General features: G+C 35.0%; 1 protein-coding gene across 4 annotated transcripts in view; it reads right to left on the bottom strand.

Moving 5' to 3' along the window:
- The window catches only part of RB195_021229 (uncharacterized protein), a gene marked incomplete at both ends in the record, with an annotated part of 59,467 nt that overhangs the window by 15,436 nt on the left and 18,681 nt on the right, over positions 1-25,350 (bottom strand). For 3 of the 4 annotated variants that reach the window (XM_064207855.1, XM_064207856.1, XM_064207857.1), the window contains 25 exons: positions 493-584; positions 682-781; positions 843-934; positions 5,846-5,915; positions 6,028-6,167; positions 6,245-6,335; positions 6,471-6,668; positions 6,809-6,877; positions 6,962-7,072; positions 7,146-7,199; positions 7,260-7,316; positions 7,404-7,528; positions 7,689-7,846; positions 8,823-8,918; positions 9,283-9,359; positions 9,451-9,541; positions 9,926-10,067; positions 11,531-11,610; positions 11,675-11,799; positions 13,353-13,459; positions 13,537-13,655; positions 16,676-16,825; positions 18,395-18,478; positions 20,136-20,282; positions 20,360-20,501. In XM_064207855.1, coding sequence (XP_064063736.1) covers positions 493-584; positions 682-781; positions 843-934; positions 5,846-5,915; positions 6,028-6,167; positions 6,245-6,335; positions 6,471-6,668; positions 6,809-6,877; positions 6,962-7,072; positions 7,146-7,199; positions 7,260-7,316; positions 7,404-7,528; positions 7,689-7,846; positions 8,823-8,918; positions 9,283-9,359; positions 9,451-9,541; positions 9,926-10,067; positions 11,531-11,610; positions 11,675-11,799; positions 13,353-13,459; positions 13,537-13,655; positions 16,676-16,825; positions 18,395-18,478; positions 20,136-20,282; positions 20,360-20,501 — 2,717 coding nt within the window. Of the gene's footprint in view, positions 1-492; positions 585-681; positions 782-842; positions 935-5,845; positions 5,916-6,027; positions 6,168-6,244; positions 6,336-6,470; positions 6,669-6,808; positions 6,878-6,961; positions 7,073-7,145; positions 7,200-7,259; positions 7,317-7,403; positions 7,529-7,688; positions 7,847-8,822; positions 8,919-9,282; positions 9,360-9,450; positions 9,542-9,925; positions 10,068-11,530; positions 11,611-11,674; positions 11,800-13,352; positions 13,460-13,536; positions 13,656-15,845; positions 15,888-16,675; positions 16,826-18,394; positions 18,479-20,135; positions 20,283-20,359; positions 20,502-25,350 lie in introns of all 4 variants that reach the window. The other variant, XM_064207858.1, reaches the window with a different exon arrangement.

The raw sequence follows: 25,350 nt of genomic DNA, 5'->3' as shown, positions 1-25,350 counted from the left end.
GCAATTTTTGGACGGCTATTATTTCCTCATTTCTGGATAACAGAGAACGTGAGCTTCAAAATATGACGTCATAAGATAATAAATAAATGGCTTATTCATTATTCTAATTTTTATTCCTTTTAATTTTTATTTTTAATTTCATAATTTTTATTCGTTTTTTTTTTTGCAAATTTGTTGCAAAATTTCAATTTTCAACTCTCTTCACTTGCAAAATTAACTTTGAAAACAACCATTTGTAACCATTTACAAAATTAAGAAGATGACAGTAAACTTACACCATTTTGAAAGAAAAAAGAACTTTTAGCTAAGTAATGAAAGTCCTCAATTTGGAACTTTATTGGAAATTTAATCCAGATCTCGATCCAAACTAACGTAGTTTTTTTGCGGTCCGACTCTTTGTATTTACCAAATAGATCTTCGATAAAATAAAAGTGGAAAGAAAATGGATGAAATCAGGAAGAACGTGGTGAATGAGGCAAGCGAACAAGTTACCGCTTCAGTTTTTCTGTTGTCGGTTCGTAAATTTGACTTTTCTCCTCACTTCGAGGTAATGAGGACGGGATTGCGCCACCACGGTCGATGAACTGAAGAAAAACAAATGCAAAAGTGATCGTTACAATTAGTGTATATATGTAAAAAGCAATAAATAACAGCAATTTTCTCGGAACTAAATGAATTCACCTCAGACTGAGTCCTCAAAAAGCTCAGATCATCCTTAGCGCTCTTCTTTGGTTTCTCACCAAAAGGACTACCGCCACGATGTGGGATCACTTCTGGTTTCCTGGATTTAACATAATAATCAAATCAAGGATTGAAAACCGTGATGAAAATGCGGAACAAACTTTTCAATGTCTTTCTCCAGCTTCTTTGGTGAGATCGTGTAGGTTGTTCGAGTTATCGAAGTTGTTTCTGAATACGATGGCTCGTCGTAAGCCTGAAATCGGGATTTCTCGTTATTTATCCAGGCAAAACTTACTGCAAAAGAAAAAAATAGACGAAAATATCAGAATCCGTACTCCTAGAATGTTTCCAAGAACTAATAGCAGTAATCTGTTAAGCAAATTCGTCTGAAAATTTCCAGAAGACTAATTTTTAGAAGCGCACCTTTCTTACTACTTATTCATGACAAAAAGAAATTAATTAAAAAAGTCAAATATTTTCGTAAACTAGCCATGGAGTGGTTCGTACCCTATTTTTAGATCTACAGTTCTATTGCTATATTTATCAGAATTTCTTCTAGTATTCATAATAGTTTTGGATATTCTTTTATATTGTTTCTAAGTTCAAGCATCTTTTTCATGTATAAAAATCCCAAAGTTAAATTATAAAATTAATTACAGATTCCACTTAAATTTATTTAATTAATTAAACTATTACTAACTGTTTGTATTTGAGTTGTTGCAGAGAAAGTGATTTTTCTGTTTAAAAACTTCAAAGGAAATTTCAAAAAAGCGAAAGAATCATTCCTGTAACGGGAAAGAAAGCGCTTAATGAATGGTTCCTGTAACGGGAAAAAAACAGTAGAAGAGAGAAAACGAGGAAATCAAAGGATACCGGGGTATTATTGTTGTAAAGTTTAGATCCTAGAAGTATCGCAAAAATCCTTTTTTTTCTATAGGTGAGAATTCTACGAGTTTAATGAATGTGCATAAAAAGTTGCACATTGAACTCATTACACATTACATTCACAACTGAGTCAGGTCAGGTTCTTTTTCGTGACTCTTTCTTCCCCTCATTTAACTGTCAAATCGTATTACTTTTCCTAACAATTTGTCGTATTTCACAAAGAAGAAAACGTTATGAAAAACTGAGAAATTTGATTAAAAGCGATAGTTGTCCGCGTCCTTATACATGAATTCAACAAAGAAGGAATGTGAAACCAAAACAAAAACGAATGTTTCACGAACAAAACATCAGCGAACCAATAATTTCACCTTCATATAATCGATTGATTCTTTTAGAGAAACATGAAAGTTTAATAAAAACGAAATATGAAGGATATGACAAGAAGAAAGAAAAAAAAATAGTAAAAATCTAGAAAAGGAAAGAATTTCTACGACAACAAAACTTGTTTTTACGTCATAAAAAGCTTGCTTTGATATGATTCCCTCTTGTCAAAGAAAGGTTATTCTTTTAACTTGCTAAACAAATACTTATTTACTTTTTTTTTCTGGTTGTCCAATTTAAAAAAAAAGAAAAGCACACGAGCTACTATCATCCATATAAACGATATTTTTTCTTTCAAAATTAGGGCCAAAAATTTTAAAAAAAGCTCAAAAAGCGCAAAAAACTGAACATATGTAGCGAATTCGATTTCACTGTTCATCAATTTTTTTCCACAATATGTCGACAATAAAAAAAACTGGTACCTTCTACAAAACTTTTGTTATCGAGCTGAATAGATATGGTTATAAAATATGCATTTGTAATTAAAAACCTTTCAATGTTCTGGATCGGAAAAAAATTGAAGAGATTTTTTGCCCTTTTTTGATTTCTTTTCAAATTCTAGTTAAAAGAGTTAAGAGAACGAAGAATATTAGATTAATTTCGAATAACGAAAACGTCACATCTAGGATTTGGTCTCATCCATCTCTTTTATTGTTCACCTTTCAGGATATAACTTGTAGAAAAAAAAAGACATAACTTGTGGAAAACTTGTTATTTAACACGAAATTTTACACTTTAGTAATTTTTATGCTGTAAATATCACGAATTTCCCCTTAAAACAACTAAATAAACAAATATCTCAACAAAATGAAATAAATCGAAAGTGCCGAATGTGACGAAAGTATTGCGTAGAAAATTATTTCCACTCGTTCCGCAAGGTCATACAAGGTTGTTCTTTGGAGAAGAAGATGTAACAAAAAATAAATATTTGATGATAGTTAGGATTTAAAGGAATTATTGAGTAATATATTAAGGATAAATGACTCCATGAAAGTTAGGGAACAGTTTCATCATTCCTCTAATCCTTAAAAACTCCCTTTTGTTCTTGGATACCATCTTGAAAATCCTACTTTTTTTGGAATTCAATTTGTTATCGACTGCTTCCCCAGTAAATCATAGGAAAAGAAAATTCCTCTGTTCCAGAAATTTTCTCCCTAACTTATTTTAAAAATTATTTGATGACAAATAAACAATTTGTACCATAACATGTTTGAAAGAGGTGTTTGAAAAATTTGTTAAAAACTTTTTTAGGTGAATTTAAACACGAATTAAACGAGTAATCTTAAGTAGTAAAGTTTTGAGGGTCGTTTTTCTCCTCATGCAGTTATTGTTGCTGTTTTTGGAAGGAATAATGGGTAATGATTTGTTTTAATTAATTTTTTACTGGATAACTGTGACAAAATTACTAGGAATTTTCGAGAAAACATGGAAAACATATATTTGAAAATACCGTAATCAGTTTTGCGTGGGAGTAGGAACAAACGAGGAATAAAATGTCGCCACATCACAAGCTAATTAGGACACTAACAGGAATGTTACACACTACATATGTGTGTGTGTGTGGGTGTACGTGCGCGAGAACTGCCCCCATCATTTCCCTTCCCATTTCCCCCCACCCGTGTCCATCTTTGAACGTCTGGAAGTCTGGATGGAAGTCTGGAATAACTACTTACTGAATCCTATCCTTCGTACTATGACTGTGTTTCATAGTAGCAGGCAGTTATCAATAACAAAAAACCAGCGCAAACATCAATCAGTACACATCCATTCATTAGTGTGGATTCGTGTGGATTCGTGGATCTAAGACCATCTGCGCTATGTCTATAATTTGTGCTAGTATCGACTCTATACTACCAATGTGTTTTCCCTGTTTTTGATCCAAAAATTTAGGCATTTCTAGGCATTTCTGGTAATTTTTTCCGGATATCAAAGCTCTTTAAGGATTAGCCTAAGTGTCTTCTTCGGGGACACTTCCATAACTTATCCATTTTTTGATTAAACTAACAAAAAACAACCACTAGAGGTGTCCTCTACCTAGAAGTTTCCTTTCCCTAATTAACTTTCTCTAATCAATTCCTATCTAATATATATGCACCACAAATTTAAACCACTTGTTACATATCCTGAAAGTAGTACCACCTAATGCTTTCAGAAAAAGAAAAAAAAAGGATTACGGTGGGAATTCTGTCATATGACATGGAAAGAAGGTATAAATTTAAACAATTTTGTCTTGTCATTAAAAAAAAGAGATTTTTGTCACTAAAAACAAATGCGAAATTTCCTTAACATTATTTCATTACTATATTGTAAAAATTCAATTCGAAAAAAAGAAGGAACATGAAATTCCTGAGAATCAATTCCTATTTAGTGCATGGTATTAGAAAAAATGGTGTTTCAGACATTAAAAACTACTAATGTCTTAATTATTTGCATTTTACTGACTTCAACTGAGAAAAGTTTGTTCGTGGCAGATCAATATCCTTTTTAAAAAAAATGTTTTTCTGTTTATGCTGTTTTTAAAAAATATTCTAAAGAAAAAACATATCCCGTTTTTAAAAAAATTATAACAAATCAACCCTGAAACATTTTTTTCTGAAATGTGCAATTGTACACGAAAAGAAATCACCCTTCCCGATTGATTTAATTTATTAAAAGTACTAGGAATCAATTTTTTTCCTGGAAAAACTGCTTTGCTTTTCACTGAATGTTTGTTGCGAAGCGATTCTGATGCAATGCTCGGATAGTGTAATTGCAGAAAAAGTGGTGGAAAGGTGAACGAAAGTGCTGGAAAAGAAAAAACAAGGACAGACTTATTTATAAGCTAAACGGAGGGGCTGTTCCCGAGAATCACTGATTTTTTTTTAAGCTGCTGTATGGATGAGGAAAAAAAAACAAATGAGTTTCTCCCTCCAATCCGTTTCGATAGATATCCAGAACAAAAAAGGCCGACACGTTTCTGAGTAAGAAATTAGGGCATAGCGATAATAAATCCACAAATTCTAATTTTACTTAATCTCTTTTTTTCTGCTATTTTATTTCTTTTCAGCAACAAATAAGATTCCAGACGGTTGGAAGGCAGTTCTGCTACCTCAAAGACTCAAGAAAAAATCCAGAAAAATCCTAAATATTACACTTATAATTAACGGGGAGGCATCGACGTCTCGGACACTTTTTTGGATAAAGTATTAGGGTTATTTTTAAAAATATTCTATTTTATTTATCTCTCCTGCTACTGTCAGATCAAACCCTAAATGTTTCGAGGAAGTGAGATTGTTGTTGTTTAACTTCTAGATCCTAGAAATACTGGAGAATAGAAAAAATACTATTCGTTTTCTTGTTCGAATTCGAAACTTCGCACTTTCTATGACTTTTCGGCGAGAAATCCCAGCTCTCGCAATCCATTGTGATTTTTCTTTGATTGTTTTCAAACGTCTATCATACCACAACCTCGTCTAGTTCAAATATTCACCTAACGAGTACAGTATGACTAGCGAAATATCCACAAACGTAGGAGCGAACGTTGTAAAGTTAACCTGCACCATAGTCCATGAAAATAAACCACACTCTATGGATTCGTGTACAGTGCAACTGTTGCACAACTAAATTCCATTCAAAGTACATAAATTTTAGTTTAACATTTAATGAGAACGTTTCCATATCACTTTTTTGTTTGCTTCCGGAAATAAAATCACAGAAATATCATAGGGCAAAGTGGCTCGCTCCAATAATGAAGAAAAACGTAAAGAAGAAAATCGCTTTGAATCCATCGACATTAAGCAATAGATCTCTGGAAAAATCCGAGTAAATGGATATTGTTGACGTTTTTGAAGCGAATTTTTTTTAACCTTAATTATTGAATTATACTAAATTTTTGCCATTGAAATCCATAATTTCTCACCTTAGTCGATGTTGCTACCGTTTGGATTACAGAAGGCCCGGTATCGTAATCAGGTGGTGGACTTCGAGCTCTATAATGTGGATTATATTTCTTTAATGTTCGTAAGAAAAAAAGAATAAGAATAAAATATTTTTAGTAATAAAATCCTTATTCTAAATTCTCATAATAATAAAATTCATTACCTATGTCTGTCCTGCACATTTTCAGCTGATTTCACCCTAGATGGTTCAGGATGTGGAGCATGAGCTGGAGTTGGAGGAGGTTCATCCTTTTTTCTATCAAATCGTTCATACACAGCAGAATATTCGGGAGATTCAGGCCTCTGAAAAGATGACGTGATGAAAAAAAAATTCAATTTCCAATATTTATAATATTTTCCGGATGGTTTCCGGAATTCACCTGTTTGGAACCGTATGTTGATGGACTGACAGCATCCCGAGTTTTTTCTTTCTTATCAAGCGTTCCATTATAGGATCGTGGTGCCGGATATCTGGAAAAAATGTTAGATTCGATTGAAGCGACACTGAACCGTTACTGGAGACTAATTTAAGAATATGATTCCGAGAAAAAAAATTCCAGGATCAGAGACTTCTTGTCGGTAATACAAAAATCACGTGTAACTCACTTATCCGGAGAGTGAGTCCTATCTATCGTAACACTACCCGGTTGTCCATATTGAGCTACCGTATAACCAACTGAGGAAGGTGAGAATTTTTCTCTATCCGCTTGGGCTCTCCTTCGTTCACGTTCTTCCTCGGCTGCTACTGGATCTATTTGCTCTACGCGTCGTATTCTTTCACCAGCTGCTGGTGATGGTGTGTTCCTGAAACGAATTCAGGTGGAAATAACCAATCAGAACTGTAAATGCGTGCAAATCTAAAGCATGACTGCAGACTTCACGCATTTTTGCACAATTTTTCCAGAAAAAAAACGAGAATGGCAGTGAAATGACAGTAATGTTACCTAAACGGTGATACGACCCGATCGCTGGTACGTGAACGAATATCGTCACGGCTAATTGGTGATGGTGACCTGAATTAATTAGGAGATTTTTTACGGCGTTCCTAGCCAAAATCCACAAAAAAATCCTGACATTCAGAATCTGTACTCTCTTACCTATATGCTTTTTCTTGCTGTCGAACTCCACCAGTAAATGGGCTTTGATATTTACGTTCATAGCGTGTTGGTGAAGGTGTCCTTACTTGGCGTTCAGCAAATTCTCTGGATCTGCAAATAATTTTATTTGATCTTTTCGACAAATATTCACAATGATCTCATCACTTTACAGTGTTCAACGTACCGTACACCGGACGGAGATGGTGAACGACGACGGTAATTTGTTTGTTCATAAGTTCTAAACACAATACCAAAAATTGTTCTTTGTTGGAATATAATCCATAAAAATTAAACTAACGTTTTCGGCGGTGATGGACTGCGATGCGTTATTGTTGTTTCAGTGAAGTGTCTTGTCCTAAAAATTACACAAAGCTAACATATAAAATACTTATATACTGTAAAATAAATACTGTCAGATAGACGAATGGATATCCATGAATACCTGGATGGATCACTTGGTGAGAGTGTCCTATCGGCAGTATAAATTCTATCATATGTACTACTAGCAGCCCATTCACGATTTGGTGAAAGTGAAGAGCTGAGACGTGATGATGTCGGGGCATAAGACTGGAACAAATAGGCACATGTTTACGGAAAAATCCAATTTTTAGGATTTCAAACATTTTCGGAACGGTTGTAAGTGAATTAGCTTTACATATACATATCTTTTGTGAAATATTGTAAATTTTAACAAAGTTTAAAGGAAAAAAACTCATATCTATCTCACTTGAGTCCAAGGTTTTTCCGCTCTTCCACGAGCCTCACGTAGTAGCGTTGGACTTCTGGGATTCAGTGCTTCTGCGGATCGTTGACGGCTGTGTTGTAGTAGACCGGGTGACGTTGGGGTTCGAGACTGTCGGAATGCACCAGCAACGCTTGAACCTCCTAAACGTTTCGGTTCAATTGTATTAATCCACGAATCTATTACGAACTATACTCTCCCTATCCAGAAACCCATGAAACTTTCTAGAATCGTTATGCGCAGGAGAGAGATAGAAAAAAAAACCGTTCTCCCGTTTTAAATTACACGTTCAGTTACAAAATGATTGATTGTGTGGTTCGTAAGAACTATGAAATAACGGGACTAGGCCAAGTTTTTTTTTTCTTCTCGTCATGAGCCGTTGGCATACGGATCGTGAACGTTACGTGGAACGTTATGTCATCTACACTGATCACGTTCACGTTCACGTTCGTTATACGTTAAATCAGCCAGTATGATGGTAGCGGCTTTCGATCGTGCTATATATCATCCACGAAATGTACGGCCGATCGGGGTAAGGTAAGCGGCCTTCCTCTTGATAACTAGTTATGGAGTGCGACACACGTATTATCCTAATCTACTTTCATGTGTACAGTCGGCCGTGAACATTCGTAGAGTTGAAGAGAATAGTGGATAGTGTGAAATTGGTTGTGATGAGGAGGTTATACGAATCGAAAAATTCTATACAAATATAATATACGGCGCTTCTTTTCCCCTCATTTTCACTGGAATTTCTGGAATTGGTTAAGTTCAAGTGGCACTTAAGCGTGAAAAATTGCTATAATCATTATTGCAACTTCACCCTCCACTCTTCTCAAAATACTTATACTTATATTTCTCTTATTATTATTCTTACTATTATTATCTCTTATTAATTTTATTATAGACTTCTCTTACTAACTCATTTTTATTTTTACACACCAATTAATCGTTTATTTAATCTGTTTCACACCTACGATTCGATAGAAACCACGTCAAATTAAAAACAAAACTTTAAAGGAGAAAAAAAGAAGAAATACGAAATGATGGAGTAGATTTAAATGGTGGTCATGGTGGTGATGGTAAGTGGCAATTCGTTGGAAAAAACGTTTCACTACAAACCTGCTGAAATCGCTGTGGAAACGGCTGTTGGTGTGAGATTTGCGTGAACAACTTCACCGACTTGTTTCGGTAAAATCTCCACCTTGATCGGGCATCCTAAATCTCAATCAGAATCAAAATCAAATAAAAATAGAGAAGTTATGTAAACATCGACATTCTCACACGTTATACAAATATTATTTCAAAGAAATTTCTGCCAACACATATATTTTTGTTGCTTATTGATAATGTTTACTGTCACACAAAAGTGAATAACGACAGGAAACGAGAGAGAGAGGGAGAGGGTCGGGAGGAAAAAAAACGAACGAATAAGGTGATTATTCGAATAAATTGAATATAAATCAATGTTTATATAGAATTAGAAATTTATTTAGCTGAAACAACTCTTTTCACGAACACACATTGCACATTTCAACGATTAACGGAAAAAAAACAAAACAAAACAAAAAAACAAACAAACCGTGCACTTGTTCCCCATTGAACGTCACATCTATAACGTATGTGCCTGGATGTTGTGGAATGAATGTGACGAGACATCTGAACACGGAATAAATAGCGATTCTGTGAAATGAGAACGAGAAGACGTCGTTCAGGGCTATGTTATGCTGAATGTATCCATAGTGCTCACCTTCCAGCTCCTTGCATCTGAACATTATTCGGCACACGTCCTTGATTAACGGAAATTTCAAGTTGGCCTTTCCCCGCATCGACAGCATCCACTGCAGGAATTACATATAACTGTGAATAATAGTTGAATTTCTTCCGCCGCTCGTCGACCATCCGCGATATGGGACGGTCGTCATCAGCTGGCGGAACACTCATTACACGGACGTAAGGGGGACGAGGTGGTAACGGGGTCGGTGCGACGACGACGAACGAGGAGGAGGAGGTGGAGGTAAGAAGGAGGAGAAGGAATGATGTTGGTGGTAGTGATCAGCGGCGGCGAGTACACTTAGTTGTTCTATGGAAATGATTCGGTGTGAACTGTGCTGATTCGATTGGTCGAAGTTTGAGATGAGTGGAAAAGAGTGATGAGGGATGGAGGGTGGGTGTGGGGGGGAAATGAATGCAGCGTGTGCTGTATGGCGCGCAGAACGACTCACCGACAAACTGTACAGGATGCCCGACTGCACCGCCCCCGAGCGGTTCGAGCCTCACTCGATCCGCTGAGTAGCCTGCCACCGACAACGGACTCCCTTCCACTTTTCGTCCCGCAATCCATACGGTTAGATGATGTTCGCCGACCTGTAGAAATTTGATCATTACACCCCATATACATACACACGAACAAATCCACACATTCATCCACACACACACACACACTAACATGCATGTATTTTTTTTCGTTCGGCATTCGATGTTATTGTTGTCGACGCAGCCGGCGCAACCGCCGTCTCTCTGGATTTGTTTGAACTCTGCGTCATCATCAAATTTTAGGTTATTTCCTATTCAGTTCCAGCATAGTTAGGATAAAATTGCTACCACTTCTAAATTTCTGGTCGTCGTCGGGAATCGATCAGCGGAATTCTTTATTTGTTCGAGAAAAATGTTTTGGCAGTGCATTCGTGACATTCGATTATGCATTGACCTTCTTCGAAAATTCTTTCTTTTCCTGATTCCAAAACGTTCCTTCGGATAAGGTTCGCAAATTTAAGGATTACATGTACGTTGTCACCTACAGATTTTTATTATGACAATCAATAGTAAACTTGTTTATCGTAATCATATTAGTGATCAATGTAGTTCTAATCTGACAAGTAATGCTGAAAATTTCAAAAACTCTTCCCAAAAATTACGGAAAAAACGTGGATAAAAGTTGCCAAAATTCGGAATTTCATTTTTTTTCAAATTTCGTTTCTAATTTTTCGTTTCTAGCCAAAGAATGACAATAATAGAAGAGAAAAACGGAATTCAAATTCTTTCGTTTTTTTTTTCCTTTTTATCCTTATTTTCCTTGACATTTATTGTTACAAACTAATAAATTTGCTAAATTTCGAGTAAATAACTTTCCTCTGAATGCAGATCAAGTTCCTATTTGAGTGAATTAAAAAAAGAAGGACAACTAAAAACACGTCAACAACGTCAACAATGTCGTATTCGATTAATTTTTACAAAACATGTTTACTACTAACTTACATTACTTGTATGTACTAACATAATAACAAAATTTGTCAATAATTGAAACATGTTCATTGATCATTACTTGCTGTGCGGTGGTAACCAGTTATTTGAGAGTTTTTTTTCCTCTCTCTTTACGCTGTTACCCGCTTCAGAACCCTACCAAATCATAAATCGTTGAACGAAATATATTTGCACAAGTGAGACCTTTACAGTAACAGGAATTGGTGTCGGAACAAAAAAAAAGTTGCTAAACGCAGAAAATAAGCGCGTAAAACATAAGCAATATACGTATCATAGCAGGAACAATTTGCGCGTTTATAGTCCATATCTTTTTGCGATTAAATCAATAATCTCATGTAAAAAACATGGAATTATTGATTTACTCGCTTTCACAGCAGATATTTGCTTATTTTTTTCTTTTACAAGATTATTTTCTCAACAAAATGGATAAAAATTGTCTTTTTTTTGCTTTTCACTCACTTTATCACAATCGAACGAATTAAACTGTCCTTCGGCAGCAATTTTTGGCAGAAAAGAAGGTAAAATTTGCCTCATTTGAACTCTGGAGTAATGAGGTTAGAACTCACCTGTTCTATACGATATTCTGCTGTGTACCGACCATTTCCACGTGGCAAAATACGCACCGGAAATTCACGTCCATCAGGTCCTTAAAACAGTTACAATTAATCAAATCTCGATGTTGTTATCCAGAAAATATTCTCCTAAATTACCGTAGATTTTCGCCTGAATATCGCTCGTTTCTAGTCCTTCGCCTGTGATTTCAAAAGATGCCGTTTTATTGATTGGCGCACGGACCAATCCAGGGCCAGACAATTCCGAGTAGTACGAAGTGGTACTGAAAAGTACTAATAATTTAAAGAAACTTTTCCCTGAAAGAAAACACTAAATCCGCAAAATTATCCTTAAAATTCGAAAGAAAAGTCAACATTCTCCAAAAGAAAAATCAAAATCAACAAAATTCAGAACAAGCTCTGGAAATATGCTGAATATTCCGTACACATCTTAACCCCTGCAAGAAACGTGCGCTCATGATCTGAACGTTTAAAGAACGAAACGTAACTACATGCTGAATTTATTTCAAATTATTCTGATTTTAAAATTTCTCCTGGTAAAGGAGTATAAACTGAGTTGGTCAATAATTTATTGCTCTAATTTAAAATGACTGCGTAATTTTTTTCTAATTCCATGAAGCAAATCAGGGATCAATCAATATTCCCCACACAAAATCAAGCTATTTGCTCAGAAAAATCTCAGTATTCCTTTATTAGAAGAAAAGAGACTGGATGCTAAGGAGGTTAGAAGGCCATTTTTGGAATCAGTGAAATACTGGAATGAGTCCAGGAACATGCGGTGGTCGGTTGGATTAGTTATGGATGGTCTCGCGTTGTAGCGTAGTAGGAAAATTTGGCTGATGGTTGGCTCTGAATATCTGGTTGCTGTTCAGGAATTCTCAGAAATTCCCAGCATGTATTTGTGACACGAAATGCTGGATCCAGAAACACAGTGTCATGCGTTATTGATTTTTTTAGGAAGTTTTCCTAGAGTCAAAGTGATGTACGTACAAATAGATAGCTAGAAGGTAGCTGATATAAACATTTAAAAAAAACATACATATTCGGACATAAAACAATTCGTACAAGTTTCCTGGGATATAAACCTGATGGAAATCCTAGAACATTGTACAGAATATTAGTTGCCCCCTGGAAAACTTCTCGAAACAAAGTAGAAAAATTCTAAAAATTTTAAAATGGGCGAAAAATCACTGATCAATCCATTGGTTTCTCCGTTCTACGGAAAAACACATGTAATAGATATCTATTGATGTGGCGGTACAATTAAGGACCTCTGGGATTTTCCGAAAAATCTACTGCTAACCGAAATGGTTTACCTTATCGATTTTTGGCACAGGTGACAAAATATTTACACAAAATCACTCCAGAAAAGGACATTTATAAAAAGAAATATACTTTTAATATTTTATTGATGATACACAACAAAACTGATGAGATGACTATCTGGGAGGGTCCCACCACACCTACAAAGTTTTCTTTTTGATATAATTTAATTCTAGGGAAACGTCTGAAATCTTTAAGAAAAAACTGGATTGGCAAAGCAATCCAAGAGCGAGATTCATGGTTTAGAGGATGGAAATAAGCTCGTTAAATGGCAAAATCTCTCAGTATTAGACAAAATTTGCAGAAAATTCAAAAAAAAAAGTGAGTTCATAAAAATTTCTCCCTGTTTCGAGTTGAAATTGAGAGCCATTTTTGATCTCAGTCGTCTTTCAGTTTGACTTTAGAAATGAATATGAAAAACAATCCTTGAAAAAAAAGCACAAAACAAATTGGGATTTTTATCGTTACGTTAATTATTACAAGTGTATTTTACCGAGTTGCATCATGACGTCTTTCTGGACGATCCTCAACGGGTATGTGCCATGGACTACCGGCTACTTCCTCACCGTTAAATCTCATCTCGATCGTATGTGTTACACTCTGAAAAAAAAACAACCGTTACGTTCAAAAAATTTCTGGATTTACCGAGGGGAAAAAAGTATCAGAGTAATCCAGACCTGTGTCGGTGTAAAAACAGCTTTATACTGTCGATTAACAATTTCCCGTACTCGACATGGTACTCGGCCTCCATTGATCATTATTTCCAGATTTCCCGATCCGGCCGACGAGGCGTCAACTAGAAAAAGCAGCTGATAAAATTTTTCAATAATATCCTGTGTAAAGAGTAGAGCTAAATCCAGAATCTGAGGCGTATATTTAGTGAAAGGGAGAAAAACGGAAGAAATAATTCAGACAGTTAGTAGACCTACGTACTGTAAACCTTATCGTCACAAAGAGAGTGAAAGGATATTTTTCACGGGGGCATTTCTATCACTTAACAGAAAATATGTTAAGAATGTGATAGGAAACGATACGGTCATGTACTATACAATTATATCAAGTGAAATTAGTGATGACATCCTTGAATGATTTGATTTCCGGAGAGAAATATCGATTAAAATCGTTCTTTTATTTCATTTATTAGGTACATGGATTATACTTGATATCAGATTGACATTTAAAGCCGTAACATAAATTAGCAAACGCTATATAAAATAATAATAATAATAATAATATTATTATTATTATAATAATATGTAATAAAATACACGATATAAAATTTTCATTTCTTTCAGGAATTTTTCCATTATTTTATTATTATTTCTATTGTTATTATTATTTTATGTATTATTATTATTATTTACGGATTTTAGATGGTCATCTCATCTCACTTATTCAGAAAAATCTTGAAGTTCCTCAGTGGAACCCTGCTAGAAGTTATCCGAAAAACGATAAAATGTAGAAATATACAGAGACAACAGAAAAAAAATTAAATTTTTTCAGGATGCACACCTATAACAACAAGAAAAAAGCTAATCAGTTAATATTACCACTTTAAATTAGTCAAATGATGATAAGTACAGTAGTATAAGTATTGTATAGTACATATGGTACAGTATAAATATAATAAGAAGTTCATATTAGCACTATGAACATATTTCAAAAGTTTTTTTTTTCTGTTATACACAAAAATCAAAGTTTTAAGAGATATAACAGGGTCCCATCGTCTATGCTAGCAATATTTATATCGATTCCAGAGGTATTTATAATGCTGGAATTCCTAGGGACCAATTCTCCAACAAACAATTCATCAATATTCATGATGCACTTCAAAATCTCTAATAATCAAATCATGGACAATTCCAGAAACTGTTTTCCGACACGTTTTTCTTATGACAGGAGCTCAATAAAGTCACAGAAACCATTCTTGATCAAATTTTAGAGAAATCAGCGATGCGAATAAGTTAGATCATTCGAATATTTCCGCACAAAAGAAAACCTGAATCCAGACTTTGTTCAGGAAGAGAAGAAAAAAAAAACTGCACATTGGAATAGGAATAGGCTAGTTTACATTACTTTAGGTTTATTAGTGGAGTGTTGAAGAAGAAAAATAGTTCAGTCGGTGTAATCCTACTTCCTACCGATAGGGTTGTCCAGAAAATTAGAAAATAATTTCCTGGGAATTCAAATCTTCTTTGCAAGAAGTAACCAAAGCAACAAGAACATTGAGGAGGATGTTGAGTCAAACAAGTAGTAATAAAATTACTGTTGAAGTAGTAAAATTGAGGTGACCCACCCAGCCTGTCCCAAGAATGCGGTAAACACGTGAAGACGATAAAAACAGGATGAAAACAGCATCACTTTGAGGGAATGCGAAAGAATTCCCATCACGTGACACACGTAAGTGCAAACGATTCATGGAGTCAACGAGAAAAGCTAACAAGAAATATTCTGGATGATAATCCATCGATGAAACCCGGTTTTTACAACAGTTAAGGATCATAGAAAGCAATTAAGGAAGATGAAGAAGGATGAGAAGGAGAATTTGAAAAAAAAATCAAGGGAATACTGGAAATATTACGGGAGCATCCAAAAGTTCACCCGGCTCCTGTTCTTTTTCTCCATGGAAATCAATGAAAATACCATGAATCTTCTGGATTATACGGGGAAACTGGATTAGGAGGTTGGAAAAATATGAGAAAAATCCGCATAAATTCGCTTGTGACCTGGTAAAATTCGCATAACGTTGATCTTAGCGGGAAAAATGAATGTCAGTGACGAGAACGTGCAGCAGCACGAGACATGAGCAACTTTTGGCCGATCGCTGAGTTATTTGCACTCACGGGGGATTGTTGACTCAAATACAGGAAATCATGAAAAGATACTCATATGAATCCAGAACTTATTCAATTTACTTATAGGTATAAGACGATGGTTCGGATGAACTACTGTACTTCCTACAACATTATAATATATTGCAACTTACCCGTTGTGTAGGTGAACTGACAAGGCATCTCGCTACCGGTAACTCAAACGGCACGCGCTGTTGAGGAGATGAGGGGAATGACGAAAACATGTAGACGACTCATCGTAGCAATCGGTGCAGCAGTTCTTCTTCAACGAAAACGACGCATGCGCAGCGCCTCCTCCAACACAGCGAGCAGGAAAACGCAGTAAACAGATTTAACTGTAATGCCACAGCAGAACAGTATTCATTCAATGTTGGTGTGTGTATGTGCGCGAGCGAGCGAGCGAGCGAGTGAACGAATGCGCGCGCGCGAGCGAGCGCACGAGATGTGACGGAATTTTGCGGACCATAAAAAGTGAACGAAAATGATGGGCTGTTGGCCTGTTACAGACTCGTTTTCCAGTCGCATTTTCCATGAAACAACACATGTGATGTGTGACACGTCACAAATGGAAGAACGATCATCAGATTCAATTGTGCGATAGGTACGATAACGGGGGAAGAGGAGAGGAAGAGGAGGGGGAGGGAAGGGGAGGTTTTTTTCTGTTTCCCGGCCGGCGATTACTGTCAGTGCTGGTTGCTTTTGAGCGAATACAGCAAAACATTGAAGCGGTGCACTGAATCTCAGTATACATACAAACACAGCTGACTCAAAATCGCTGCCACCAGTATAACAATAGATCGTCGAGCGTCAAGCGTGCGATTTTAAATCGCGGCGCATTGTTGCGATTCCGTGTATTGTTCGAACAAGTGTCAAGTGTGTTCGTAACTTCGTAATGTAAATTTGTTACAATACGATAATTTCCTATCGTACAAAATAAAATACTTAATAGTACTAGTTTACTTACTTTCAAAACTATGTTCTGTATGTAGATCTTTGGTGAGTATACGTCTTGGGACCGCACGTACTGCTACTTTTTCCGGTGCACCAACGTTACATGCGAATGGTGAATCCTGAACGCTTTGATCGAATATACGAACGTCAACAGCGTGTTCACCTGAAAATCAAATAAAAATCACTTCTAGTCGATTCAGTAACATTTATAACATTTAATCATAAAAAAACAATACAGCATTATATGATCCACAAAAATCCTGAAATTCCAGTTGCAGTTTCCCGTGCTAAATAATTCTTTCATGGTGATGAAAAAATATCGTATTAGGAATTAAAAGAGGTCGTTTTATTAATAAAATGTGCTTCTTTATGCGAAATGTCATTTATGACAATTATATGACAAATAGAATCGTATAAGAACAAATGGGAAAAACATTTCGCATAATTGTTTTTTTTTAGTAAATAGCTTCGTTTACCGATTGTTTTCACATTACAATCCTTCTTTTAAGGCTAATACCTCAAATAACTAATCATTTAAGACCAAAAAAAGCTAAATTTCAATCAATTACAGTAAAAATTTGTTGTAATCAAATCAAAACAGCCTCAAAACACATCTCTGTACACAAAACATGCTCGTAACGTAGTCATACAGTGTCTTATCGGCTAGTTTTAGTACCGAAAAAATTACGGGGCAGCTTTTTTTTTGTTTTTTATTCGAAAACAACAACTTTGCGCAATCACATTCACAACATGTACTTTGCAATAAAAGCAAATTCAATCAAAAATGAATCAAATCCAGAAAAATGAGGAACATGAGTAATAATTTGGGGGATTGCTGCAATGTAGTGTCATGCAACTCAATTTCTGTGTGCCTGTTCTGAAACCGGTCTTTCGGAAAGATTTACCTTAGCAACAACGACATTGAGGATAACGTGAGGGATGGGGGAAAAGTGAAAAGGAAGTGTGTGTGTGTGTGAAAATTACGAAGAAAAAAAAAGAAGAAGAAACAATAGGTGCCGTCCGGAAGTCCCGATGTGTTATCATCGATGACAACACAACGCTCAAACAAAAGCTTTTCGAAAACTGTTCACATTCATCGCCAGCCATAAACAAAAAACCATTTGTTATTTGAACTAAACTACAAATAAAAATCTTTCCATGACCTACAGAACGATTTAAATTATATCAGGGAACTAAATGAACCCCTATAGGTACTGTTCAACTTAAGTACTCCGGTACAACCGAAGTACAATCGAGAAACCCGGCCCGGTATCTAGTGCATTTTCACTACGCCTATTTACACGTCCTAAGTCATCAACAAAAAGTACTAGTCAAGAATTGTGGGACGAAAAAAATAGGAACGTGCACAAAAATACAGCTGACAGGTTCCGCTTTAAAATTCAGGTTAAAAAAAGCTTGAAATAGGGACTTATGGGACCCTTCATCAAAGACTCGAACAATTAACTGGGGCATATACGACAAAATGACGGGATAAATGAATAAAAATTTAGTGAATTGAAAAAGAATCGATTAGTAGCTGGTAGTGTGAGATAATATTGAGCAAATATTGCCATATACGAGAATTTTACGTGATTTTCACGACCATTTGTTAGAACATCCATGGGAATACCACGAGAAATCCATGCAAAAAAAAAGGAGAAAATCGAACTAATCCATACCCAGTAGGTCAAAAACTACCAAAAAACAAAAGGTACCATGACAATAATCACACCTGCTTCCTGTGGTATCCATTCAACTTTGTACGAGACATCATCGAGCGCTGTCACCACACCATGACGACGATTTCCTGATGGTGCTAAAGGAAACGAAAAAAAAATCCCTGACATCCGGGAAATCCACAAGCATAGAGGACTCTAACGCTAACAACACGTCAACGTGAAATATAACAGAAAGAGAAAAAAAAATAGTGTGAAAACAACGTGAACAAACATAAAAATAAACATTATACACTCACAAAACTAGCTAGACATCGAACGAGACGAACGTAAGCACACAAATATGCGCCGAGCATAGAAAAAAACATCCATCCGAAGAATTGAGGTCGTATTCCGGCGATCCGAAGCGAGCAAGCGATCGAGCATCTCGGATTTTTCCATTTATCCTCATAGTGTCGTGAGCAGAACTCAAACGGTGTTAAGGACAAAGAAAAAAAAAAACAAGGCACAAAAAATAACTCAACTGAAGCGGGGACATTCACTCACACTTGCATACACACATACACATATTCACACATACATATACACATATATAAACATATATGTGAACCATATGATAGCTCATATGTACTTTCAAACAAAATATTCATATTAAAATTCAATATGAATATGAAAAAACAAAAAAAAAATCAGACTACAAATAGCACAGTTGGACAAACAAGGCACGATTTTGTTGCTTCTGATTTTCGCAAACAATAAATAATCAATGATAGATTTAACGATATTCGAACAAATAAAATTCAAGCATATTTCGAACGAACGGAGACGTAAGGATGAACATTCCAGAAAAAGCGGGCAACGGTTGATGATTCCAAAAAAGCGAACAATTAAAAAAAAATGTGACTCGTGTCCTCTCTCTCTAAATCAATTGATTCCTATAAACATTAAATAATAAATAAATAATGATTGAAATAATATAAATGCTAAGTTTATGGTTTCGTTTTTACGCGATTTCAAGAATCAAAAAATTTACTATCGAGTAAAAAGTTCCTAGAGCTCGTAAAAATCTCTGTCTTTCTCTTTTTCAATGTTTTTAGGTCTTTACTCAATTTTTTCCTCATCCAGTAATGTTATATGTTTTCCGGAATTTTCGCATATGTTTTTGTTTCTATATACCTCACTTTTAGAATAAAGAACGCAATATTATTTTTCTCCAGAATTCTGTTAATAAATTACCTTGGAAAAAAATGTTTAACTACGTTAGTCAAAATTTAATTTTGAATAATTACTTTGTGGAAAGAAGGAAAAATAGAGGAAAAAGGAAAACATATTTATTACATTTGTAGAGGATTTTAAAGGAAAGTGGCCGGAAAATACTCGGCCATAAAGCACATATTTTTTTGTATTTTTTCCTCCCACTACCACTCGTATCTTCTTCTTACAGTATCAATAAATGTGAGGGACAAGTACGGTAGTTATTGATTGTTGGTAGAATAGAAACACTTCAAAATTCACTTAAAAAGAGCACTTCCAAGAAAAAAACTCATCTAGTTATCGCCATTAAATGTAGTTACAATGAGAGAACGAAAACGGACTGTAATTACAGTTACAGTTCGTTCCACACGGAGCGTTACCGATTTTTTTTTTCAAACGTTAACTTGCAAAATTATCATATAATCTTCTTTAACTCACTTTTGCAAAATTTAAATAACACAAATTCAAAAAATGTGATCTCTAATTGTTTGCGCAAATCAGAATCAGCAATAGTCCACAAAAATTTCCAGAAAATTATCATGCCTGTAATCGCAACAGTGATATCGTTCGGTCCAGCCGCAGCTGCATGGATCATGAATGAGGCTGGACGACCAACGGATGCACCACGAAGTTGCTCACCAAAAACTGATACAGCAGAAGCGTCAGCGATATCCAGAATAAATGGTGAACCTCAAGAAAAAAGCCATATAAATAAAAAAAAGTGAATTTTTATATAATTTTCATCTGGAAAAAGAAATTTTTCATACCTTTCACTTCCATTCTATTGAATAGTACGTGAATTTTATATTGTCCTGCACCGTCGGGAACAAAGTTAACCCGATACACTTGTGGAGTACCCTCTTCTTCGATTGTTGATGGAATATGACGACCGTGACGTAATACGCTGACCTTAAATCAAATTTTTCAAGTGGAGGGAAATTTCTACCTCATCATTCTCGGCACACGTCATTGCGTTATGAATAGAGAGGAAACGGTAATATTTCTTCAATTTTTTTTTAAAAACATCATGGAAGCAAAGATCCTAGCATTTTTTCTTATCATATTCTGTGATTAATTAATAGTGTTGGCAAGAATGACATCATACAATCAACGTGAAAGAATTCCTAGGATTCATAAAAATTCCTTTCTTCCTCTTTTTCAGTGTTTTTATGACTTCGCTCTATTTTTTCCTCAACCAAAAAACCTCCGGAAAAAAGTGTTTTGGTGTATTACTGTAGTGATCGTGTATATATGTGCTAGATGCAAATTTTCCTAAACAACCTCAAAAATGAGGTATGTAGAGTGTTGAGAACGAAATTTGAGGATGACATTTTGGGGAAAAATCGTACTTTACTCATTCATTTATCACCTACTACTTTAATTTTATCAATTCTACTTTAATTACTAAAGTAAAACAAATGCAAATAGATCCATTAAGGTAAACAGGGAATGGAAGTGACTCAATAGTTGAAAAAAAAAACAATTGACTGCGGCGAGTTCAACAAAATTATGTTCTTTATAAGAAAATTCGCTGAATTCACTCTCAATGACCGACCAGAAATGAATGATTCACGAACAAAAAAAAATTGTTTGAAGATGCCGCCAAAACAAACATTACTAAGACATCAGGACAAATCCATAACTTATAAGAGAGTTTGCTAGAATATTTTAAGAATCTATAGCTTTTTAGGATGCTAGAATATTCCAAAAAATTCTTCCATGATTTCTACATCCATCATTAGCCCAAATTCTTTAATAAAAAAAAGCAAAGATCAGAAAAAATGACTAAAGTGATCAGCAAGAGTTTTAACTAATTCTCTTTTTATTCTTTTTATTCTCTTTTATTCTTTTTTATTCTCTTTTATTCCTTTTTATTCTTTTTTTTAATCATTTTTCATTCTTTTGCTTCTATTTTATTTTACTAGTTATTTTGAAGGAACGAATTCAAGGAAGAAGTAAACTGTCCTTGTGAGGTACCTGGAAAAGTTCGCAAAGGTTGGCAGGATTTTCGTTAAATTTTGAATTTTTAAATAATAATAAGAGTGAAATAGTTTACAAATTCAAAAGTAAAATCCTAGAAAATTTTCACGTAACTAAGAAAGAAAAATTGATAGAGTGAGAACAGTAAGCGTGGAGTACAGTAGAAATGTTCGAATCTAAAGTTTAAAGTAACTATTTTTATTACATCATTAAAGATGGAACTTGTTACTACCACCACGTTACTTCTTTCATTCTCTTTTCATTATCGAATAATAGGATCCAAGGTATGGTAGGAATTTTGAACTAGAAACATTCCTAAGAATCCTGGAACTAGAATAAGACTGCCTTAAACAAGGAACTTTTGCTGGGAGGGGGATTTGCGTAGAAAAGACATAAAAGAAAGAAGGTAAAGAGAAGACAGATCTAATTTCTAATTTGAAAACAAACCGGAAGGATAAGGGTCTTAGAGAGGGAAATAATAACTTCCTTCCACAAAGAAAAAAAATTAAAAAAAACATCTGATTGGTGTCTGTGATTAGCAGAGAAATGGACGATTTAAAGATTGATCCTAACGAAAATTAGTAGCAAATATTCAAAAATATACATATTTATTTCTTTACATATGTATAGCATAATTCTCCACTATAAGAGAAAGGAATTCCATTAAAAATGTCACTGTATTTCAAAAAAGAATCATTTTGAATTTTTACGGACGGTGTAGCCACATAACTGGTTACTGTTTGTTTTACCTGTTTACCTAACTGTTTTACCTCATTTTATGAGTATTCAGAGGAAAGTTCTTTTTTCTCAACAGACATCAGGAAATTCACGGCTATATCCTTCTATACTCTAAATTGTACTAAAACCACCTATAATCAATTCAAGTAAAGTTCCGGAAAATTCTAGGATACTCCTCACTACCGGATACCGCGACAAAAAAGATAAAAATATATTTTTCGGGAAAAAAACCTGCATGTGGAAGAATGAGCAACTAAAAACATTTGCAAAAATTGTTCAACATTTGAAAAGCGAATCCTTCAAGTATGTGATTGATTCGAGGATACCACCACGAATGAGCTTCGAAAAGAAAAAAAGTTATTGAGGTCGAGCAAATATCGATCGTCAAGCGTAATTTTCCACAAATCTACTTCAGGATAATTTCGGGAAAATTCGATTTCTCGCCTTTAGTATACACATCAAATCCTATGAGAAATATTTCAATATCAATATTTCAAGGAATTCCTCACAAACAAATACAAAAATATTGAGTTTTTTAAAGAGATTTTTGAGTTCCGACTATATAAAACATCACAAAAATAGAGTGATACAATTCCTAAAAATACAAAAAGTAGAAATTCGAGTTACAAGCAACAGTTTGATCCATCTAGCCAACAAAACCTCTTCTTTAAATCGATTTGTGTATCAAAACCTTAAGAAACGACCCATTTATTGGAAAACCACTAAATATTTTGAGCAAACAGAAATTCTATTTTCTTTTTTGACGGGTTTTCTGCAAAAATGGGATCATGAAAAGAAACAAGTGCACATGGAAAGAGATGTGAATACAATACCTTTTTATTCTTTTTTTTGAAATTTTTTTCCTCAGAAAAGTCCAAAAAAAAACAGTGAGTGCAATTTCTCGATTTTTAACGGAACGGTCAAATCAAGGTCAGAAGATACGGACTTCCTACGATCTCATTAATGTTGTTTAAAAATTTTATATTTGTTGCACAAATTTTACATGAGAGTATATGTCTGAACAGGGGATTTCGTTCAGGTTGATATAGAAATTTTCATGGTTTATGAGCGGGACAAATACAAATTCAAATATCCAGGAAATTCAAATGCGAAAGAGGATGTGGAAGGAGGATATGACTAGAAAAGGAGTTTTGTCAAGAAATACGTATGTTTCCGCCTGAACGACCAAATGTAATCGCGGTCGCACACATAACGAATATAGAAGGATGTAGTCGGCACCGAATGTCTAATCATATAGTGATCAAGTGCCAGGATACGTAGGCTCGATGCTATCACAGTCCGCATACAGTGTTGAGTGACGTAGAGACTGGTAGTGATTAGGCAGCGCATGGAACGTGGAGACGCGACGTTCATCGCGAACAGAACGGACGCGACGGACGGACGGACGGAGAGAGAGAGACGACGACGACGTTGATCGTACACTACGACATACGACGTACGACGTACGACCACCACCACCACCACCACCACGACATTCCTACGCCGGCAACTTGTGGCGACGGGGGTGGCGCCCGCCGCCGCCGCCGACGCCGGCCACGAAACTCGACCCGAAACCTACTTGAGTAACTTGGTTAACTAGTTGTAATTGGCATCGATTCGACTCGGTGGAACGATGCTTCTTCGCCTTCCACACACCGCTTATAGCACAATGAATAAGCAAGAGATCGTGGATTTCATCTCAATCGCGATGGATCAGGAGTTGAGGGAGGAGTGAAAACAGAAGAGAGGGAAAATAGCCGACAAGAAGGCAGTTATGCAAGCGATTGGATGTGGAAAAAAGCGCAAGGCTTCAAGCGAACACCTTTCAGAACTTAATTTTTTGACTTAATTTTATTTTTTTAAATTTAATTTTAATTTTTTTTTAACGGTCAATTTTTTTAACGTCTAAGAAAAGTTCAGTTATCCAAAATGTTTTCGAGAACTTCAACACATTGAGGAAATGTCCACAATTTGTGGTTTTTACGCATCGAAATATTGTAAAAATCACATTATCAAATAATCTTTAAACCAAGAGATATTTAGGAATCTCATCCAGGAACTTTCATTGGTTGAGTTCATCATAATACCACCCATATGAGGAAGAAAATCAATCAGTCAAGAACCGCTCCTAATTCAATCAACGCTGATTCACACGAGAAAACAGTCGCCGAAACGTTCGAATCCAGGAACGACAGGTTATTGTTCTGTTACAAAATATATTGCAAAAATAATTCGAATTAATAGCAAAACAGTAACGATCAGAAAACGATCAACTTTTCAACAGTGCAGTCATTAGACACTATTTGCAAGTTACTTATTTATTTATTTAGTTATTTATTTATTGAAAACACCTGCAAGTGTGCCATAAAACAAAAAAAAAACAAGATGGAGCAGGGCTCACTAGAATTTCGCCTGAATTTTACACAACAAGATTGCAGCACAACAGTGATTTCCAGGAAAAAAAAGGGGTGGCACTATTCAAATATTAATTAATTATAATAAGATAGTTATGAGATAATTATTAAACCATTGAATTGAACTATTGTAAAATTATTCCAGAAAAATACTACTAAATAAATAGATACCGTACCTATTCCATTAAAACAAGTCTAACTAGACCCAAACACTTCGGAATTATACATAAATGTACTAGACTACTTCCAGGGACCTGGCCAAGTTTATTGACCTACAAACAAAATTCAAGCGATATAATTTTTTAAGCAAATAATACAATAAATAATACTGTTCGCATTCATTTTAAACGACTTCTCTAGCAAAATGATTGTCCCTTGGTCATTTAAATAAAAAACTTAAAAAAAGAAAAAAACGAAGAAAAAACGTTAAAAATTATTATAAGATTATTATTGGAAAATATTACTAAATAAACACATACTAAACATAATCGTTGAACATTTTGTCCAAATTTTTTGTAGAGTACCTCTTTTTTACCACCTGCAATTCAAAATGCAAATATTGATTAACGTAGTTGCAGCAACATAGCAGCACTATCGCAGCACAATACTACGTACGTATAGCAGTT

Source organism: Necator americanus, chromosome X (genome assembly GCF_031761385.1).
Source record: "Necator americanus strain Aroian chromosome X, whole genome shotgun sequence".
Lineage (NCBI taxonomy): Eukaryota > Metazoa > Nematoda > Chromadorea > Rhabditida > Ancylostomatidae > Necator > Necator americanus.
The sequence above is the reverse complement of the archived record's forward strand: the minus strand, read 5'-3'. Positions and strand labels throughout refer to the sequence as shown.